The sequence below is a fragment of the Chrysochloris asiatica genome, unplaced genomic scaffold (assembly GCF_000296735.1).
Source record: "Chrysochloris asiatica unplaced genomic scaffold, ChrAsi1.0 scaffold00075, whole genome shotgun sequence".
NCBI classification, from domain to species: domain Eukaryota; kingdom Metazoa; phylum Chordata; class Mammalia; order Afrosoricida; family Chrysochloridae; genus Chrysochloris; species Chrysochloris asiatica.
This window is the reverse complement of record NW_006408593.1, coordinates 13380191-13401576: the sequence shown is the minus strand read 5'-3', so window position 1 is coordinate 13401576 and position 21386 is coordinate 13380191. Positions and strand designations below refer to the sequence as shown.

The 21386-nt window shown below is 49.5% G+C and overlaps 1 protein-coding gene across 2 annotated transcripts; it reads left to right on the top strand.

The window, feature by feature from the left end:
- The first annotated feature begins 6397 nt into the window (after positions 1-6397).
- Positions 6398-21202, top strand: SPI1 (spleen focus forming virus (SFFV) proviral integration oncogene). 2 transcript variants are annotated; one of them, XM_006865090.1, is made up of 5 exons: positions 6398-6664; positions 9080-9176; positions 19214-19401; positions 20015-20174; positions 20589-21202. In XM_006865090.1, the coding sequence occupies exons 1-5, from the start codon at positions 6620-6622 to the stop codon at positions 20906-20908; spliced, it is 810 nt and encodes a 269-aa protein (XP_006865152.1). In that variant the 5' UTR covers positions 6398-6619; the 3' UTR covers positions 20909-21202. The 2 variants fall into 2 exon arrangements, with proteins under 2 accessions (XP_006865152.1, XP_006865151.1); XM_006865089.1 differs by having other exon boundaries at positions 9077-9176.
- The last annotated feature ends 184 nt before the right edge of the window (positions 21203-21386 follow it).

Sequence of the window (21386 nt, the reverse complement as noted above, 5' to 3'; positions counted from 1 at the left end):
TCAGATTGCAAAGCCATTTGAACTGTAAGGTTGGCAGTTCAAGCTCACCAGCTGCTCCTCGGAAATCCTCTACAGGGTCGCTATGGGTCAGGATTGACTCGATGGCACTTAACAACAACAACAACAACATATAAGGAATAGAAGTCCCTGGGTGGTGCTAATGGTTAACACAGCTGTTAACTGAAAGGTTGGAGGTTCAAGTCCACCCAGAGCCCTCTGGGAAGAAGGGCCTGATGATCTGCTTTTGAGAAAACCAGCCATTGAAGCCCAGTTCTCCTCTGACACATGTGGGGTCGCCATGAGTAGAAGCCAACTTGATGGTTGCTGGAACTGAATATGTAAGTATATGGAATGAATTTTTGGGAAAAACACAAAGCAAAAACTCCAAGGACATGCTTCCGTTTGTGTAAAACAAACTTTATATATATAAATATACTTGTGTCTGCTTAGATTCTCTAACTAAAAGGGGGAACTGGGCGGCTGCTTACCTTTTTGTTCCATGTGCATGTATTATGTATCCAAACAATAAAATTAACTAAAAAAAAAAAATTGCTTTTCATTCCCTGGAATCCCCAAGACTTTTTTTTTCCTCCAGACAATTTCCTGCCCCTGAGAGTGAGATGGAGCCTCCGGCCAGGCTTGAATGCTCTGGGTGAGCCCTGGTGAGTCCCTCCCTCCACTGCAGGAGGCTGGGAGATGCGCACCTTTAAGACACCATTACGGAGTTCTGGTGACACAATGGTTAAGCACTTGACTGCTAACTGAAAGGCTGGTGACTCCTAAAGAAAGACTTGGAGATTTGGTCCCATAAAGATAACAATAATTAAAAAACAAAACAAAACTGCTCTCTGTCATGTAGGGTGGTTGTGAGTAGAAATCGACCTGAGGTGCCTAACAACAATGAGGCCCTGTCACCTCCCAGCCACTGTGGAGTCCTGTCTCCTCTCTCATCTTCCCTCATCCACTCTCTGTTCCAGTCTCCCTCCATCCTTGCCCTGTTCTCTCCTCTTGTCTCCTGCTCCTCATTTCTCTCTGTTTCCTCCATTGGTTTTCCTTTCCTCTCCTCTGCTCACTGTCCTTTTCCCCTCCCGGATACTCCTTTCCTCTCCACATCTCCCCTTATCAGTCTTTCTTCTTCCTCTGCCTCTTCCCTTCCTGGAGCTCCAGAAGCGAATTTTGATGCCCCAGATCACTCACCAGCGAGCACTCACCTTTGGCAAGTTCACTGGCCACTTAGACCTCGGTGTAGCAGGTTGATGTGTTGAGACCACCTAGCAGGGTGCTACACACAATGGGTGCTTAATTGATTGTTTTCCTTTTTAAGAAAATACTAAGTTCTGGGTAGTGGATGAGCGGATCCTTTTTGCTCTTCTTCGTTATTTAGGATTTGACAGCTATACTACCCAGACTCCTCGTGTGGTCCAGCGGGTTACTGCACTGGACTGCAAGGTGGGTTTGAAGCTCAAGGTCGGTGGTTCAAGTTCACCAATCGCTCCTCAGAAACCCTATACAGGCTCGCTATGAGCTGGAACTGACTCAATGGTACTTAACAACAACAACTTAGAAGGATTTGGGAGCCAGAAGAGAGTTTCGGGGATGCGAGGCCTGGGGAAGAGGTCTCTGGTGTACTTTGGAGGAAGGGGAAGGATTTGTTGACCCATTTCCAGACATTTCTAGCCCTGGATCTCCCTCTATATTTCCTATGGTAAGGAGCTCAGGTAGCATGTTGTTGTTGTTGTTAAGTGCCGTCGAGTCGGGTCCGACCCATAGCGACCCTGTACAGGGTTTCGTGGGTTACAAATTAGACTGCTAACCATGGGGTCAGCAGTTCGAATCTACCAGGCACTCCTCAAGAGAAAGATGAGGCCTTTTCTGCTCCTATAAAGATTTATAGCCTCAGAAATCCTATACAGGTTTGTTTTGAGTCAGAACCAACTTCATGACACAAAACTACCACAAATGTATGGTAGTTTAAGAGGCTGGCACAGAACTGGGCAGTGTTGTGTTCTGGTGTGCATAGGATCTCTATAATCAGAACTGACTCAACAGCACCTAATAATAACAATGGTTATGTGCTTGGTTGTTAACTGAAATCTAGAGGTTTGAATCAACCCAGTGGTGCTGCATTAGGGAGACGTGGTGATCTACTTCCATGAAGATTATAGCTTAGAAAGCCCTTTAGGACATTTTGCTCTGTCACATGGGGTTACCAAGAGTTGAAATCAACTTGATGACATCTAACAATAATAGATCCATAGCAGCACATTTACCATATCAGCAATCTTCACACATTAATTATGGTCATAGTTTTATTCAACCATTATCTGTTATCATTCTTAAATGTCTCCATCACCCTTGGGATCTCTTTTAGGGGCTCCCTTCTACAGGTCATTGGCTTGGCACTCAAGGCTCTTTGTCCTCCTGTCCTGCTATGTTTCCTGCCTCTCTCCTCACCAGCCACAAAGACCAGTGGCCCACTATCCCCTGGTTATTTCCCACCTCCTCACCTTGGCCCAGGTAGATGCCTCAACCAGGCATGCCTTTTCCCTTGGATGCTTTGCCTAGACTCTATTCCCTCCAGCCCTGATCAAATTAATCACTCCTCAATGCACCTCCAATCCTGATACCATGTTCATCTTCATATCATCCAGCATCTTGGATTATATGCTTATATGCTTAGCATACAGATAGAATAACCAGAATGCTCCTTAGAAGTCAAGATGACCAGACTTTGTCTCTCATACTTCAGACATATTATCAGGTGGGACCAGTCCCTGGAGAAGGATCTCAGGCTTGGTAAAGTGGAGGGTCAGTGAAAAAAAGGAAGACACCCAACAAGATGGATTGGCACAGTGGTTACAAAAATGGGCTCAAGTGTAACAACCATCGTGAGATTGGCGCAGGACTGGGCAGTGTTTCGTTCTGATGTTCATAGGGTCGCTATGGATTGGAACCGACTGGACAGCACCTAACAATAACAACAATGCACCTAGCAGCCTTCTATGTGTGGCTCCCCTCCTCCCCACTCCCGGCCCAGCAAAGAATCATAGTCTCTGTTAACAAGTCTGTTCTTGTCTATAACCTGAGCTCCAGGAGGGATGGGGCAAGCCTCGTTCATGTTTGAGGCCCTTACAGGACCCAGCCAGGAGCTCTGGTGATGATGCAACAGATAAGCACTCAGCTACTAACCCGCTGCAGCAGCAGCTCCTGGGGGAAAGACCTGGTGATCGGGTCCTATAAAGGTTGCTGGTGGGTGGTGGTTACATACCAGAGTCAGTTCTGACCCACAGCGACCTTGTATAGGGTTTCCAAGGAGTCCCAGCGTGGCACTGTAGGACAATGCAAGGTTGGTTTGATGCTCCTCAGAAACCCTATACAAGGTTGCTAAGAGTCGGAACCAATTCAACAGCACTTAACAACAGCAATCACGTAGGGTTTCCGAGGCTGTAAACCGTTATGGGAGCAGAAAGCCTCTTCTTTCTCCCATGGAGCAGCTAGTAGATTTGAACTGCTGACCTTATGGTAAGCAGCCCAGTTCATAATCCACTACACTACCAGTGCTCCTCCTGTAAAGATTGTTGTTGTTGTTAACTGCTGTAGAGTCGGTTCCGACCCATAGCGACCCTGAACAGGGTTTCCAAGGCTGTACATCTTTAAGGGAGCAGAAAGCCTCATCTTTCTCCCGCAGAGCAGCTGGTAGTTTCGTACTGCTGACCTTGCAGTACACAGCCCGATTCGTAACCACTACTCTACCAGAGCTCCCGTAAAGATTACAGCCTAGAAAATCCAATGGGGCAATTTGACTTTATCACATGGAGTTGCTATAAATCAAGATTGACTTGACACAGAGCCCAGCAAGCGGAAGATAATTACTAAACAGCTGGTGCCCTTTGCCTTGATGTGCCCCTCAAGCAAAATGTAACTCTACTGGAACTGCTGGTGAAGATTCCGCTAGGGTTCTTGCTCTTGCTGCGTGTGTTCACACAGGCAAGGTCTGATTCCATGTATGGTCTCTATTGGTACTACCAGTGTTCCCATCAGTATGTGAAGGATATGTTGTTAAGTGCCGCCGAGTCAATTCCAATTCATAGTGATCCTGTACAGGTTTTCCAAGGAGCAGCTGGTGGGCTTGAACCACCAACCTTGAGGTTCAAACCAACTTGGCAGTCTGGTGCACTAACCCACAGCACCACACCAGGACTCCTGTGAAGGATATGAGGGTCATCATATAAGTGGAACTAAGTGATATTCATTGAGTGGATTATCTGAGATGTCTATCCAACAAAGGAAATTCATTGTATATAAAATTAAGAAACCTTCCGTTTAAAAAAAAGTGGTGATTAAATGAATAAATGAGTGAATGCTGTTGTGAAGTGCCATTGAGTTGGTACTGATTCATAGCGACTCTGTATAGGGTTTCTGAGGAGCAGCCGGTGGGTTTGAACTGCCAACCTTGGGGTTCATAGTGCTGATCCTACAGTGATACATCAAGAGCCTACAAATGAGTGACTAAACAAGCATTAAAAAACCAAGCAAACCAAGACAATCACAAATGCACGGGTGGATGGACACGTTGAGCAGGACCTGGTTCCCATGGAGCAGGTAATGATCCCATCCCACCTCAAATCACCTGGGCCTTGTGGATGTGGAGGTAGGAAGTGAGGATGAAGCTGATGCTAAGCCAGTCTTATCTCTCCTTTCCTCCTGGGAAGGGGCTTTGGTCAGGCCCTAGGGAGCCCTGGGGACTTATAAACCTGACCCCTTGCAGAGTTCTATGTGCAGATGCAAAAATCAGTGCAGATAGAAGTGAAGTAGGTCTAATGACATGCCCTGGTCTTTGCTCCCAGTAAAGAAACACTTGGGGATCCCACTAGCTGGAAGGAGCAGACTAGTGTTAGTGGGAAGGGAATAGAGCAATGGGCAAGACTACATAGGGAAGAAAATTGAATGCTTATGAAGTTATCCCAACAGATTGGGGCTTGGTGGAGGTCAGAAATGCCTCTACATGTTAACTTGAATGATGGGGGAGACAATATACAATAAGAGGGAGGTTGGCATGGGAAAGATGAAGCGAGTAGAAGACACAGGGAAGAGTACAAGAGTTAAAGTGAATAGAGGCAAATATGTTGACTGATGGTGCATGGAGGGGACTGCAAGCACTGTAAATACACAAAGTGCATGATTTGTTTGTTGAATGTGGGACTGACGAGCTCTTCTGTAAACCTTCACTCAATTCACAATGAAAAGTTATGAAAAATGCCTCTACTAACTAACTCCTCATTCCTCTACCCTCCTGACTAGATCAGGAACTCTCTGAAGGCAGGAATCTTGTCCAATAATTTTCTGTTTCCTAGTACTCAGCATAGGGCCTGGAACTCAATGAATTTTGCTAGAATGCATAGATGGATGGATGGAGGGATGGATGGCTAAGTGGCTGACTGGTTGGCTGGGTGAAGGGATGAATGGATGAGGGAATGGGTGAATGGATGGATGAGCCAATAAATTAACAGACTGACAGGTGGATGAATATACAAGGGATCAATAGATGTACAGTTGGAAATAGAGACAGATGATGAATAGATAAAGGATGGGTGAACCGACATATTAGTATACAGCTGACTAGATGAAGAAGTAAATACACAGATAGGTAGATGGATGCATGGACTGACAGATAAATGGATAGATAAATGTATGACTGGCATCATGGGTAGACAGACGGATGTTGGAAAAATAGATAAACAGATTAATAGGAAAACAGATACATGGATGGACAGACAAGAGAGATTTATAAACTAAGAAGACTAGATTTATAAACTCAGGCACTAGGAAGTGTTGGGGGATGAAGATATTTGTGTTGAGGACAGAGCCACTAGGGGCTTGTGGCACTCAGGAATCTGGGAGGGAAGGGTGTGAACTGGGTCCTTCTCTGGTGGGAGAGAAGCCACTGGGAGGGGACTCAGAGGGAAGGGAGCAGAACTTGGGCACTGGGGCCCAGGGCCTGGCAGTAAGCTCAGAGCCCTCAGTAAGCTTGGCTGACCCGAGGAAGTAGAGGCCCCAAGAGGTCACGTCTACCAGCTCTGACCCCAAGAACGTGACTGTTAGCCACGTGGGGTCTCAAGAGAAGCAGGCATTTGTGGTGTGGGGGTTATAGAGCCTCAGTAGGGTCTGGGGGTGGCAAGGGCCTACTCTGATGAAGTTAATCTTCCTCTCTCCCACCCTTCCTTTCCAGCCCCCAAGGCCGCCCCTCACAGTTCCAGCTTCCTTTGGGCAGGGGGCCTAGCCCCCATGGCCTCCCAGGCCAGCCCTTGGAGCACCACCTGCCCCAGCCAGCCCAAGACTTCCTGTAGCACAAGAGATTTATGCAAACAGCGCTGGGGCGGTGATGTCACCCCAAGGGGACTATCTCCCAGTGGCAGGCCCTTCGATAAAATCAGGAACTTGTGCTGGCCCTGCAATGTCAAGGAAGGGGGCTCACCCAGGGCTCCTGTAGCTCAGGGGCAGGCCCGAGCCCTGTGCCCGCCTCACGTCCGTTCAGCCCCCGACGGGGCACCCCATCTCGAGGGGCTTGGTAGTGGCCCCCACCGAGGCAGGGGACCTGACCGGCTCGGAACTCGGCTGGATGTTACAGACGTGCAAAATGGAAGGGTTTCCCCTCGTCGCCCCTGTGAGTACTGGAGTTCCTTCGCCTGTCTAACCCGGGGACCTCGCTTGTCCACCAGACTGTCAGCCCATCCGCTGCCCCCCAGCTCGCTATCAGTGGGAAGTTGGTATTTCCTCCCTGGAGCTCCTGGTCTGAGACTCAGCGAGGGGACCATGGCTGCCTCGGGGCTGAGGGCTGGCCCTCGGTGGGGCTGTGATCCGTGGGGCCTGAACAGTTATTTATGGACGGGCTGGGTGGTAGGCCCAATCCAGGGCAGAGCTCTGGGCTGTGGATGGTGAAGGCGGCAGCAGATGGGTAGAGGAAGAGTTGATGGAGAGACAGGCATGGGGGAAGCCGGTCCCCAGGACAGAAAGGAGTTGAGGGACAGAGCTAACAGGCCAGAGGTCTCCACCCATGACCTGGAGACTCCTGGAGACTGAAGTTGAAGTAAATCTGGGTCCCCAAGGCCCCGTATGGGGCCTGGTAAAGAGGACATGGTTCTTGTTGACCAAAGGATTTAGGTCTTTGGCCCACCAGTCCTGGGGAGGCTGGGGCAAGTACTGAGGCAAGGGTTGGGGCTGGGGCAGGGGCAGAGTGTGGAGCAGGGACAAGTTTGGGACAGGAGCTGGTTGTGGCTGGGGCTAGGACAGGATTTGGGGCAAAAGATTTGGGGCAAAGTGGTGCAGGGAGTGGCTGGGGCAGGGCCCAGGATCATGGCGAACCAGAACAAAGATGGGACTGAGGACAAGGCTGAGACTGGAATTAGGACAGAGGCCAGGGAGAGGCACTTAATCTAGGGGTGAGGATGCAGGAATTCTGGAGACCCCAGAGAGGAAATGACAAGGAAAAGGACTTCAGACTGAGGCAGCTCCCACTGCTCCCTGGTTCGCTGACAGTTGTAGCCTTGGGCAGAGGTCAGATACAGGTCCTTCAGAATGACCCCTCTCACTGCTCCCCCTCAGACCTGGGCTGGCGAGGGGTAGCTGGGAAGGACTGGCTGCAGGGCCTGCCCATGTGACTCAGTTTTCCCGGTCTAAATCCCTTCCCAGCCCAGCCCAACCCCAGCCAGTGAGGTACCTCCGGCCTTACACCCCGAGAGCCAGGCTTAGTGGTGGAGCCTGGCTCCTCACTCAGCTAGACAGGATCGACTACAACCTCACCTCCCACCCTTCTCTCCATCCACCTGGGGCCCCCGAAGCTGGGCAGCTGGGAGGGCGGTGGCTATCCCAGACAGAGACAACTCAGCCTCCGGAAGCTATGGTCAGGGTTTGGCCACTCTGTCTCTGTCCCTTGACCTTAACTCACAATTCCTGGGCTCCAGTTAGAGCCAGGAGGGAGGCAGCGACCTCTGGGGCCCCCCCACCAGACCCCTCAGCCCCTTCCAAGTCTCAAAGGATCACTTTTGAATGCCACTTGAGAAAGATTGTGCCCAAGTCAGTCCTGGTCCCTCAGACCCAAACTCTGTAGGCCTAAGTCAGTGTTGTGCAATCCTTGGGCACACAGTGCCTGGGCGGGGAGAGGTCGGAGGGTGCTTGTCCCTGTGGCTGTGCCAATGTGAGAGGGGGAGGGGGACCGGAGGGATGAGGAGGGGGAAGAGGGAGGAGAGGTGTGTAGGGGAGGGGAGGAAGGAAGAGGAGGATCCCTCAGGAGAGAGTCTCCCAGTGAGGGTGTGGCAGGAGGTGAGCAGGTCTAAGCCGTGGCCACCCCTAGGTCCCCACGCTGAGACCCCATGTGAATGTCGCCTTGAGCTGGGGCCTGGGTGCTGGCTGTGGAGAGGCGTGGGCAGTGGGGAGTGCTGAGTGTGGGATGGGCTGTGGGTCTGCATGTTCTCCATCTGACGAGTGTCAACAATCCATGTGTGTGTCTACAGGGAGTGAGAGTGTCCAACAGATTATGTGTTAATGTGTGGCCACAGTGTGTGTATGAATGTGAGAGTTACTGTATGTGGCTGTGTGGGGGTAGTTTGTATGCTCAGTGGGTTTGAGTTGAGTAACTGTAATGTGTGGGTTTGTGTGTGGGGTGGTGGGTGTCAATGGGTGTGGGAAGTGTGCGTAGTGTGCCTACGTTTAAGGGATGTGGGTGCGATCAATGTTAGAGGGTTCGTATGTGAGACAGTGCACACATACAGGTTTGAGTGTAGGTGGGAGTGGGAGGGAAGGGTTGCTAAGTAGGTGGAAGAGCCCTGCTCTCCCCTCAGGCCTGGCCCTCTTTGGTCCTCCTGGTTCCCAGCATCCTTTTCTCCAGGAGCCAAAGAGCTTGCTCTCCTGGGCCATCACCCCACTGCCTTGCTCTATTCTCTGTGACTCTGACCTCTTCCATTCCAAGCAGAAAGAGGCCCCTTGGTAAGGGAGGGTGGTTGTACCCAACATATTGGGGGGGCTGCAAGCCTTGCTGACGTCTCACCACCAGTCTGAGACTTGACCCCTCCTCTTTCAGCAGCCTCCGGATGACCTGGTTCCCTATGAGTCGGATCTGTACCAACGCCCAGCACACGATTACTACCCCTATATCAGCAGTGATGGAGAAGGTCACAGTGGTGAGTACAGGACCCCTCATGCTACAACCCCCTTCCCAGCCTGGCTTGGCCACTCTCCTGTCTGGAGAGAAAGAAGACGTGGTTTCCAGGACATCTTCAGAATTCTGAGAAGAGGGGAAAATGGACCCACTCTCCTAAGTCTCCACACCCCTGCTTCCCTCTCTCCCGACCTTCATTTATTGAACATTTGCTGTGAGTTGATGCCTGAGCTTAACTTCTTCCACATAGATTTTCTTGTCCAACCCTTGTGGCCTTATTACAAATGAGGAAACCGAGGCTGAGAAGTTCAATGCCTTGCACAAAGTTACTCTGTTCCCGCTCTTCCAATTCCCCCCTTCTTCCTCTTGGTACTTGTCACCCACTTCACCTCCTTTATCCCCACACCCCTCTGTATGTGGTTCGAAACTTGTTCTTAACCTTAGCACTGTTGACATTTTGTGCTGATCCTTTTTTGGTGTAGGGCTGCCCTGTGTCTTGGAGGATGTTTAGCAGCATCCTACCAGATCCCCTCGTTAGGTGCCAGTAGTGCAGCCTGCCATGACCACCAAATAATGACCACCAAGTCTCCCCTGGGCTCACAGTCATTCCTTCTTGAGAACCATGGGTTAAGGGAGAGATTCTGAGGGACTCTGAGGCCCTAGTGTGCAAGGAGCAGGGGAAAGGGCTGGGTTAGGCACCCTTCTATCTAGTCTAACTGCCCACCCCAGGCCCAGCCTCACTCTTGGGACAAATCCAGGAGAGAAGAGAGGGGCGTTAGATGCCTGGGATCTGGGCAGGGGGCTGTAAGGGGTCAGCTGACATTGGTGAGGTGGTTTGGTAATGGGTGAGGCTTCCCAGGAGGATTCTCCGAGGCCTGGGTGGTGTTTGCAGCCCCAGAGGGCAGTGTGTGCTAGATGCCACCACTGAGGAAGGCTTCACACCCAACGGTTACAACTCGGGATCAGTTATACCCACCACTCCGCGTCACCTGCTGGCCACAGGGTACTTCAGGCGGGGAGTCCACTCTTTGGGCTCTCACATCTCCATGCCAAACCTTGCACACAGTTTACCTGGAACTCACACCTTTATAAAGGACTCTACCTGGATGCCTAGTGTTGTGCTGTAGGATAAGCAAGCACTGAAATACTAACTGAAAGGTCAGAGGTCCAAACCCACCAGCCATTCTACAGCAACTCTATTAACAGTTCTGTGCCGTGGAGTCGGTTCCGACCCATGGTGACCCTGTACAGGGTTTCTTAGGCTGTAAATCTTTACGGCAGCAGAAAGCTCATCTTTCTCCTGCGGAACAGCTGGCAGTTTTGAACTGCTGACCTATACAGGGTCGCTATAAGTTGGAATCACCTCCACAGCACTTAACAACGACAACCTGGAAGCCAGGATTGCATAAACGGATAAATGCTTAAGTACTAACCAAAAGGCTGGCAGTTCAAACCCACTCAGAGGTACCTCAGAAGCAAAGCCAGGTGATCTGCTTCTAAAAGATCACAACCTTGAAAAATTTATGGAGCACAGTTCTACTTTGAAACACATGGGGTCACTATGCATTGGAATCGACTGGATGGTAGCTGGTGCTGGTAACAGATCTTGGGAGTAGGTGACAGACACACCTTAAGGTCCTGTCTGTAGCACACAGGGCTTTAAAATACCCTCACTCAATCTTTTAAATTTAATTATAATTGCACAAGAAATAATCCTCTCTGTGGAAAATCCAGACAATTTAGAAAAGCTCCCTCATCAAGGGACAGGGTTTCAGTAACCCACACACCCTCTGGCAAACACTGGGTGAAGCGCAGAGATGGTCCCTCTGGCTTGATGATTGGCGCCCCCTGGTGGCTTCAGACAACAGGCTCACTCAGATCCCAGCAAGTTGAGTACTGCCTGGGATCTTCTCTGCTCTGTCCAATATCCCTCTCCGTCCGTTTCACAGGTTTGGATGTGTTTCCTTTGGGCCTATTGCCTCAGCTTTTGCTCCTGTAAGATGAGGGTACTGTGTACACATTAAGAAGCCAGTTAAGTTTGGGGTTCTGGCTGATGGGGTGAGCCCTGGAGAGAAAGCCTGTTTTTCTGCTCAGTGCCCAGTTGTTGTCAAATGATTTTGACTCATGGAGAGCACATGTGTTTCAGAGGAGTACGATATTCAGTGACAGCTTGTTCAAAAGCAGATCACAAGGACTTTCTTCCAAGGTACCTCTGGATGGATTTGAACTTCAAATCTTTCTGTTAGTAGGTGAGTGCATTAAGCATTTGCACCATCCAGGGATCTAGGAATGATTCCTGATTAGTTAGCTGAGCACCCTGTCTTTAAGTTCAAATATAGTTACACAGGACTCCTGGTGTGGTGCTGTTAGAAAAGCACTCAACTGCTAACCACAAGGTTGTCTGTTCAAACCCATCAGCAACTCCTTGTAAGCCCTATATAGGATCACTATGAGTTGAAACCAACTTGACGGCTTTTAACAACAACATAGCTACACAAGAACGAATCCTTTCTGTGGAAAACCCAGACAACTTAGGGAGAAAGTAGCCCTCATCCTATTTCTTCCAATGTCCCCTGGGGCCTCAGGCATTGTCCCTAGTCTTTGCCCACCCAGGGTGTCTGACCCTTCTCTAAGACCCTGTAGGAAGGTATTGTCTGAAGACTCAAGAGTGGAGATACACACACACACACACACACACACACACACACATCCTTCCACCAGTTCCTGCCTGCACTCTGTCTACATTTTTCGGTGGTGAAGCTTCATATAAAGGCTTTGGAATTGGACCTGCATTCCATCACTCTCCAGCTGTTTAGACTTTGGGCAAGAATTTAACCTCGCTGAGCCCATTTCCTCATCTACAATGCTGAGAGCATGAAACTACTTACCCTGTTGAGTTGTGAAGGCGTCATGGCAGTGTGGTTGTTGTGATGTGCCGTTGAGTTGGTGCCAACCCATAGAGACCCTATACAGGTTTTCTGAGGCTGTAAATCTTTATGGGAGCAGAAAGCCTCATCTTTCTCCCGTGGAACAGCTGGTAGTTTTGAACTGCTGACCTCAAGGTTCACAGCCCGATTCGTAACCACTACGCTACCAGAGCTCCTTTCATGGTAGTGTAGGGGTTACAAGTTGGGCTGTTAACTGCAAGATCAGCAGTTTGAACCTATCAACTGCTCAGAAGAAGAAAGATGGGGCTTTTATCTCCTGTAAAGATTTATAGCCTTGGAGATCCTACACATAGTTACTATGAGTCGGAACCCATTCCATGGCACACAACCACCACCACCATTGAGTTGTGATGATTAATGGAGGTAATACATATAATGTATGAGGTAGTGTGAAGTACTGAGCATAAAGCTGAATAAACTCTTAATACGCAGTAGTATCTTGGTTTGACCACATCTCCCCTGCAGGCAAAATGAAGCAGCTAGGAGAATGTGTTGGATGCAGAGGGCTCTGTGGCTGGTTAATTGGGTCATTTCCCACCCGTCGAATATGCACTGATTGTACACCATAGACCAGACTGTTCTAGGCAGTAGCAATTTCCTGATGAGCATTTCAGACCAGCTTACAACTCAGAGGGGGGAGCAGAAGATGATAAACAATCAAATAACTAGACATATCCTATCCTTTGTTGTTGTTGTTAAATGACATCAAGTCAGTTCTGACTCATAGCGACCCCTGTATAGGGGTTCTGAGGCTATAAATCTTCTCAGGAGCAGAAAGCCCATATCATTTAGACCTTTAGAGAGAAATGTAATGCAGAGTGTTTGTGCATGGGTCTGTTTACTTTGGTGGTCAGGAAAGGTCTCTCTGAAGAGGTGGCAGTTGAGTTGAAATCTGAATGAAGAGAAAGCACTGGTCGTGAAAAGAGAAGAGACGAACAAGTGCAAAAGCAGGGGCCTCCATGGGGACCTCACGTCAATGAGTGGTGGTGAGCAGGTGAGGGAATGATGCTGAGATGAAGCAGAGAGGTTGGATGGGGCCAGATCACACAGAACTCGAGGCCATGCTGGGAGTTTGGATTTCATCCTACACACAATGGGAAGCCACTGGAAGCTTTTGAGCATGGAATGGCATAGTCTGAGAAATCGTTTTCAAACATCCCTCAGACTGTTGTGTGGAGAACAGATGGAAAACAGATAAGAAAAGGAGCAGGGGGAACACGTAGGAAGCTCTTGGGATAATCCAAGCAAAAGATGATGGTGGCTTGAACAAGGGTGGTGGCAGAAGAGATAGAGAGAAGTGGACAGATTCAGTATAGATTTTGAGGATAGAGCTAACAGGATTTGCCAAATTCCAAAACACGGCTCCTTCTCTCCATCCATCCATCCATCCATCCATCCATCCATCCATCCATCCATCCATCCATCATCTTTCCAACCACTAATTCATCCTTTATTATCCATCCACTAACTTACACACACACCATCTAATTATCTATTCATCGACCCATCCAACTCTCCTTCCCTCCACCTACCAAACTTTCCACTCATCTCCCACCAACCTATCCATCTAATAACTACTTATCAAGCATCTTTTATACGCCAGACACTTTGCTAAGTGCTGTGGGATGAATAAAACCAGCTCCTCCCAGATCCATCTTTGTAACAGAGGGAATAACTAAAACCCTAATAACTAGGATACGGTGTAGAAAGCAATGAGTGCCTCAGTTTCCACATCTAAACAATGTGCAGCAGGGGCTGGCCTTCAGGACCCCCAGTTCAATGGTCCATGATTTCCTGAGAGGTTCTTTCTAGATTGCTCATCTTCATTCAGCCTTGATCTAGAAGTTCCCTGCGTTTCAGGCTGGGGTTTCTGTTCTAAAAAGAAGCGGGCAACTGAAGCTAGAATTTGGAGGTTGTGGGTTACTTTGAGTATCATTTATTTATGTCCTGGTAACATGGGCATTTGTGACATCAAAAACTGAGTGACAATAGGAATGTGTAGGGAGGACTTTGCACCCAGTTTGGACTCTTGTTTAGAGGAAGGCTGATGGATAATGGGATAATGATGGCTAAATGAATAGTGAGCGATGCGTGCATGGATGGACAGATGGATAGCTAAAGGGTGGATGGATAACGGGTAGATGGTTGATGGGTTGATAATGGATGGATGATGGTGGACAGATAGATAAGAATAGTTAGTGATCAAGTCTCTCCATTGATTTTACCTTTTCACTACCAAATTACTTTCTTTTATTTACAAGACATAATTTATTCATTTTTGCTAATAGAATGCATGTTGAATCATTGAGTGTTTTAAAACATTTGCCAGGTACGATAGATTTTGAGAAATACTATGTGGGACACATATGTCCCAATGGACTCTAGTGGTAGGATAGATGGGAAGAGGCATGGGAAAAAGATGCACTTGAACATGACCTACTCCTGAACACTGTAACTTTCCAAGAACACAGAGGAAACAGTTACTATCCTTACATGCCTCATCTCATTGTACAGATGCCCAAAGAGACAAAAGTTTTCATCATCTCTCCTCCAAGATGCACCACCTCATACAATAAGGAATTCCTTCAGTTTTACACAGTCCCCACCTCGATGCTCATATGTATTGTACATAGGGGGCAGGGAAGCCTTCTGAGAAACCCCATTGGTGGAGAATGTAAGTGGTATTTATAGGGACCACAGATTAGGAAAGAGTGTGAAAGCTTTTATCAGTCATTTCATTCCTCAGAAGTGATATGGTCTTGGGGTGAGGGTTCAGTCCCTGGAGTCAGGCAGAGGTAGGTTTGGATCCTGAGTCTACCAGAGCCTGCTTATGGATAAAGGACTTAACCTCTGTGAGTCATTGTTTCTTCTTGTGCAAAAGAAAGCCCATGCTATGGCTGGCTGAAGCTGAGGTGAGATAATGGGGTAATTAGTGCCATGCCTGGTACATAAAGCACACACTAAAGATCGCTTTCACTGGTCATTTCATCAAATATCACTTGAGGTCTATGATGTGTTGCCTGCCTAAAGGGCTACAGAAAGCTGGCCTCAGAGCTATCTGAGCTTTGCAAATGGCATTATATTCTTTTAAGGAGCAAATAGTCATGCTAAGAGATCCAAAATAGCAGGATGGCCTGGGTGTCCCTGGAAGGGGACAAAAGGGAGTAAAGCAATGTATTGATGAGAGAGACCCAGAAAGGAGGTCTGAAGAGCCCAGGAGTGCTCTTCATACTGTGTGTCCCCAGAAAACCCTTTATTTGGAAAGCTTCTGCAACCAGACACACAGTGTTTATGATGAAATTGCCTGAGCACTCAAATCAAGGGCAAAGGCAAACTTTCCGTTGGGCCTTTTGAAACTTCAATTGTAGCTTGGGAGTCTCTACTGCAGTCTTTGAGGGACCCCAGGGCAGGGTTCTGGAGCATCACAGAGGAAGAGAATCTCCCTAGGGGCCTGTTAGAAGCAGGTTCCCAGCTCCATTCTCCAAGCTTCTGCTTTAGTAGGTCTACCTTGGGACCTCAAATCTGCAGACCTATCCAAACTCCCAAGTGATTCTGGTGCAGGTGTCCTTGGGCTCATCTTGAGAAATGCTCGCCTCCTCTTGGACCACCAGAGTGACCTGATGGGTGGGATGAGAAGCTAGAACAGTGGGGGCGGGAAGGGAAAGAAAGCAGTTGAGAAGCTCTCACCCCACACCTGGAGAGCTACATGGGTTCAGGGCTCCCCCTCCTAACCCTGGAGTTGAGGTGGGATTGGGGATGGAGGATTAATGGGCAGAGTTGGTAAGGCATCCTACGAAGATTTGAGTACTTCAGTCTGGGAAGGGGAAGGCAAAATGGGAAAGGCCAGGGGCCGCAGGGAGGGTCCATAGCTAAAAAGGAACCTGGCTCCACTTACTAAACCCAGAGCTCCAGACCATGCCCCGTTAGAGACAGGGCAACCTCTCCCTCAGCAAGGGCAAGCTGAGTCTTTTTCTGTCTCCCTTCGGATTTAGGTTGTTTCATAGAGAAGAGTCACACAGATTCCTTAGAAGGCTAGGTAGGACTCATTCATTCATTAGGAATATTTGTTGAGGACATAAAAAAAACCCCAAAAATGTCTGTTCTGACTCGTGGTGACCCCAAGTGTTCGGAGTAACATTGTGCCCCACAGAGTATTCAAGGTTGTGTTCTTTTGGAAGCAGATCCCTAGGCCTGTCCTCCAAGACACCTCTAGGAAGGTTTGAACTGCCAATCTTTCAGTTATCAATCAAGTGCTTAACTGTTTGCACCACCTGGCACTTCACTGAGGACACAGAGGTGAACACAACCAGTCCCTCCCTATCCTCATGGTACAAGACTGGGGCCCCAACTTCAGCCCGTGGGAGAAAGTTTTAGGCAGGTCCCTGAAAATGATTTCTCAGTGCCCAGAAAGTGGTAGGGAATGAGGGGAGAGGAGGAAATAAACATATGTTGCGTGTCTGCCGTGGAGTCCTGGTGTGGTGCTGTGGGATAAGGCATTAGACCACAATGTTGGGTTAAACCCCAAGGTCGGAGGTTCAAACTCACCAGCTGCTTTTGACTCGATGGTACTTAACAACCCATGTCTGCTACTTGCTCATGTGCTGAGCCAAACTTTTAAGAATGCAATATTTATAATAATAATAATGATGATAATGATCACAGTTAACATTTATGGAGTTTTGCTTTGTGTCAGTTTCCATTCTAAGTACTTTGCATTCATTAGCCATTGAATCCTCCCACCAAGTCCATGAGGTGGGTATAGTTATTAACCCATGCTACTAGTCCTGGTGTGGCACTGTAGGATAAGCACTGAACTGCAAGGTTGGTGGTTCAAATCTACTAGTCTCTCCTTGGAAACCCCATACAGCAGGGGTGGAGAATCTTTCCACTGCCAAAATTATTTGTGGGTCACATAAAATGATCAACTTAAAAAATCAGCCCGCAATATTTGGTCAAACATTTAATTAACTCACCCCTAATGTGATGGCCAAACTTCGTCTCTCATACTTTGGACATGTTGTCAGGAGGGACAAGTTGCTAGAGAAGGATATCATGTTTGGTAAGGTGATGGGTCAGAGAAAAAGAGGAAGACCCCCAGTGAGATGGACTGGCAAAGTGGCAGCATCAATGGGCTCAAGTGTGGCAACAATTGTGAGGTTGGCCTAGGATTGGGCAGTGTTTCATTCTGCTGTGCATAGGGTCACTATGAGTCGATGGCACCTAACAACAATAACAATGTGGTGGCTGGACCTCCGGTTGCCTTGGCAGAGCCAGAGCCCGTGGGCCAGGTATTCTTGAATCCCGCTACATAGGGTTGCTCTGAGTTGGAACCAACTTGATAGCAGTTAACAACAACAACAATCTTTGTAGACTTCTGGTATGGCACTGTAGGATCTCCACTGGACTGTGAATCACAAGCTTGGCAGTTCAAACCCCCCAGTTGCTCTTTGGAAACCCTACATTGGGTCGTTATGAGTCAGAACTGACTTGATAACACTTAACAAAAACAACAACAGATGAGGAAACTGAGGTCTAAAGAATTGCCTGGTGTCACACAGTGGCAAATGGCAGAACAAGGATTTGGGCCCAACTCTGACATGCTGCACAATCTTCCCTCTATGCCCTGTGCTCAGGGGTGGGAGTCTGCGCTGCCTGGATCATGGGGCCAAATGATTTCATGCACAGTTAAATCCCTGACTTTCAGAGGAGGCTGAGGGACAGAAAATGTCTTGTCCAGGAGCACAATACAAATCCACCACAGAACCAGGATTAGAGCATGAGTCCTTTGATATTCAGTCCAGAGCTAAAATTGTGCTTAATTTCTTAGAAGTGTTTCAGTGAGTATGTGTTTGTGAGAGAGACAGGCGGGAGGCAGAAAGGAAGATACCCCACACACATTCATATACTTCCCTCAGACTCTCTCTCACACACACACACACATACCCCAGACTCTCACACATTCATATACACACACACACACACACACTCATATACCCAACTTTCACACACTCCTATACACACACACATACCCTCACACACACACACACACATCCCACATACAATCCCATAGATACACTCACACACACGGGCCGCCGAGTCGATTTGGACTCAGGGTGGACCATGTGGCAGAGCAGGGCTACTCATAGGGCTTTCTTGGCTGCCATCTTTACAGATCAGATCAATAGGTCTTTTTTCCACAGAGCCACTGGGTGGGTTTGAACTGCCAACCTTTTGGTTAGCAGTCAAGCACTAAACCATCGTACCACCAGACTCCTTGGTCCTGTGCTATGCTGTTGTTGTAGTTGTTGTTGCTAAGTGCCATCGAGTTGGTTCCATACCATAGTGACCCTTTATAGGGTTTCCAAGGAGCAGCTGGTGAGCTTGAACCTCCAACGTTGCCAAATGCAGTTCCAGTGCATTAACCCACAGTGCCACACCAAGACTCCTGTGTTAAGCTAGGACTTTCTAAAACATAGACTCATTGTTCCTAAAACATCAACCATTATCCACATTTTACAGGTGAGGGGACTGCGGCCAGAGAGGCCCAGATGTGTATGTACCTTGAGGTCACCCAATAAGTCAATGGCGGAGCCAGGATTCAGATTCTTTGGCTCAAAAGTGTGCATTCTGTGGCCACAGAAGCAGGACAGAATGGTTGCGATCAGACCTTGGGCCTGTACTCTTGGGCATGTGATGCAGACTCTCCAAGTCTCATTGTCCTCATCTGTCAAATGAAGATAGTGAACACAGGAGTCCCTGGGTGGTATAAAGAAAGGGTTAAGGGTTCAATTACCAGCCAAAAAGTTAGTGGCTGGAACTTGCCCAGAGGTACCTAGGAAGACAAGCCTGGCGATCTGCTTCTAAAAGGTCACAGCCTTAAAAACCCTGTGGGTCAGTTGTATTCTGCAGACATGGGGTCACCGTGAGTTAGAATCCACTGGATGACATCTGACAACGGAATACCAGTGGGTGGTGTGCCTTCAACATTGACCCCAGCTGGGCACACGGAGGCCGGGTGCTCTGGTTCTGTGTGTGTTTCTGTTTGATGGGAACCGACTCCTGGTTCTGTGTGCATTTCTGTTTGATGGGAACCTTCTCCTGCCCTCCATAGACCATTACTGGGATTTCCACCCTCACCATGTGCACAGCGAGTTTGAGAGCTTTGCCGAGAACCATTTCACTGAGCTGCAGAGTGTACAGCCCCCACAGCTGCAGCAGCTCTACCGCCACATGGAGCTTGAGCAGATGCACGTCCTCGACACCCCCATGGTGCCTCCCCACACAGGCCTCGGACACCAGGTGCGTGCCCCCATCCCTGTGGTGAGGCCTAGAGCTTCACAGGAAGCTGACACAGCCTCTTACTCAACCCGGCTTCCTGCCCCACAGCGCCAACGGCGGCCGGAGCCCCAACGGCTCCTCCTGACCCTCTGACTGACCTCCTGACCCCTCACCCTTATCTCTTCACACTTCGTGGGCAGACAGACCCCAGATAATTCCCGCACTGGTCTCACTTACATCTGACTCTCTGGTTGCTGGCCTCCATCGGCTCGTCACTCTCCCCACTGACCCCACCTCCCAATCAGTGATCTCTGATGACCTCCATGTCCCTCACTGGCCTCCATGGCCTCTTCATGGACTTATCACCTTATTCACTCTCAGATCCCACTCACTGGCCACTCAGCATGCCCACGCCTGATCCCAGGCCTACCTTTGGCCTTTGTGCTTATGAGAAAAAGGTGCCTCTCACAGGCCATGCAGCCCTCAGCCAGGGGGCCCAGCAACTGGTACCCCCCAGCTCAGAGTCCTTGTGCAGGTAACCCTGACTGACCCCCACTTTCCCAGCCTCCTCCTAACCTTTCTGCCTCACCCAACAGCTTCCATTGACTTAACTCCCTTTTCTGCACCTGCCCAGGTCTACCTGCCCCGGATGTGCCCCCCATACCCCTCCCTGTCCCCACCTCAGCCCAGCTCGGATGAGGAGGAGGGCGAACGACAGAGTCCTCCACTGGAGGTGTCGGATGGAGAGGCCGATGGCCTGGAGCCAGGGCCTGGCCTCTTGCACGGAGAGACAGGTAGGGGCCCAGTCCTGACCCACCCTGCCCCATCACACCCAGCCAAGGCTGAGGGACCCAGTCATGCACACAGTGTGTGTGTGTGTGTTGTGTCTCTTTGCTGTGAGTGTAAGTATATGAGCCTGTGGAGTGTATGTGTGTGTGAGTGTATGTGTGTGTCTCTGTGCTGTGTGTGTATGTCTGGCACTGTGTCTGGGTGTATTTGAGTATGTCTGTCTCTGTACTGTGTAGTTATCTCTGGAGTTGTGAGTATGTGTTTGTGCATTCCACTGTGCTGTGTGTACATGTGTCCTTAGCCCGGGGGCGCAGTTTCCCCAGACCCTGCTATCCCCAGATTCTCCCACACCCCGCTCGAAGAGGGGGTCCCTCTGGAGGGCCTGCCCCCTCCCACCTACCTTGGCCCCTCCCTCACAGGCAGCAAGAAGAAAATCCGTCTGTACCAGTTCCTGTTGGACCTGCTCCGCAGCGGCGACATGAAGGACAGCATTTGGTGGGTGGACAAGGACAAGGGCACCTTCCAGTTCTCGTCCAAGCACAAGGAGGCGCTAGCGCACCGCTGGGGTATCCAGAAAGGTAACCGCAAGAAGATGACCTACCAGAAGATGGCCCGCGCGCTGCGCAACTATGGCAAGACGGGCGAGGTGAAGAAGGTCAAGAAGAAGCTCACTTACCAGTTCAGCGGGGAGGTGCTGGGCCGCGGGGGCCTGGCCGAGCGGCGCCCCCTGCCCCACTGAACTCGCTGCCGGGCCGCGAACCCGCCAGGCCTCCGCGCCGGCCATAGCATTAACCCCTCGCCCGGCCGGACACAGGGAGGGACGCGCCCAGGCCCCTAGGCTGGACTGTGGCGGGCCAGGTCTCGCCTCCCCGACTCCTCCCCACCATCAGCCCCTTCCCAGACCCACGCTTCGCCTCCCACCCGGACTGCAGTCCTGCTCCTGAAAGCCACGAGCTCCTGACGGAGAAGGGTCAGCCTTGCTTAGTACAATCAGTCGTACTTCGGGAGTTCCAAGTCATCATCCTATGTAAATTGAAGCCTCCTCTGAGCATAAACCCCCTTCCTCCATTTACCCATCCCCACCCTTTCCCCCCAACCAGGAACTGAGCGATTAAAGTTATTCTCAGCGAACCTTCTTGCAGTACATATAGTCTTTTTATTAAAAAGTATAACCTTGTCCCAAGGTGCACCTCATCTGGGTCCCGGAGTCCTGGTTG

Coding starts and splice junctions, on each gene's coding strand:
- SPI1 (XM_006865089.1), top strand. CDS start 6,620: ATGTTACAGACGTGCAAAATGGAAGGGTTTCCCCTCGTCGCCCCT. Junction 6,665..9,076: donor GGTTTCCCCTCGTCGCCCCT/GTGAGTACTGGA, acceptor CTCCTCTTTCAG/CAGCCTCCGGATGACCTGGT. Junction 20,175..20,588: donor CCTCTTGCACGGAGAGACAG/GTAGGGGCCCAG, acceptor CCTCCCTCACAG/GCAGCAAGAAGAAAATCCGT.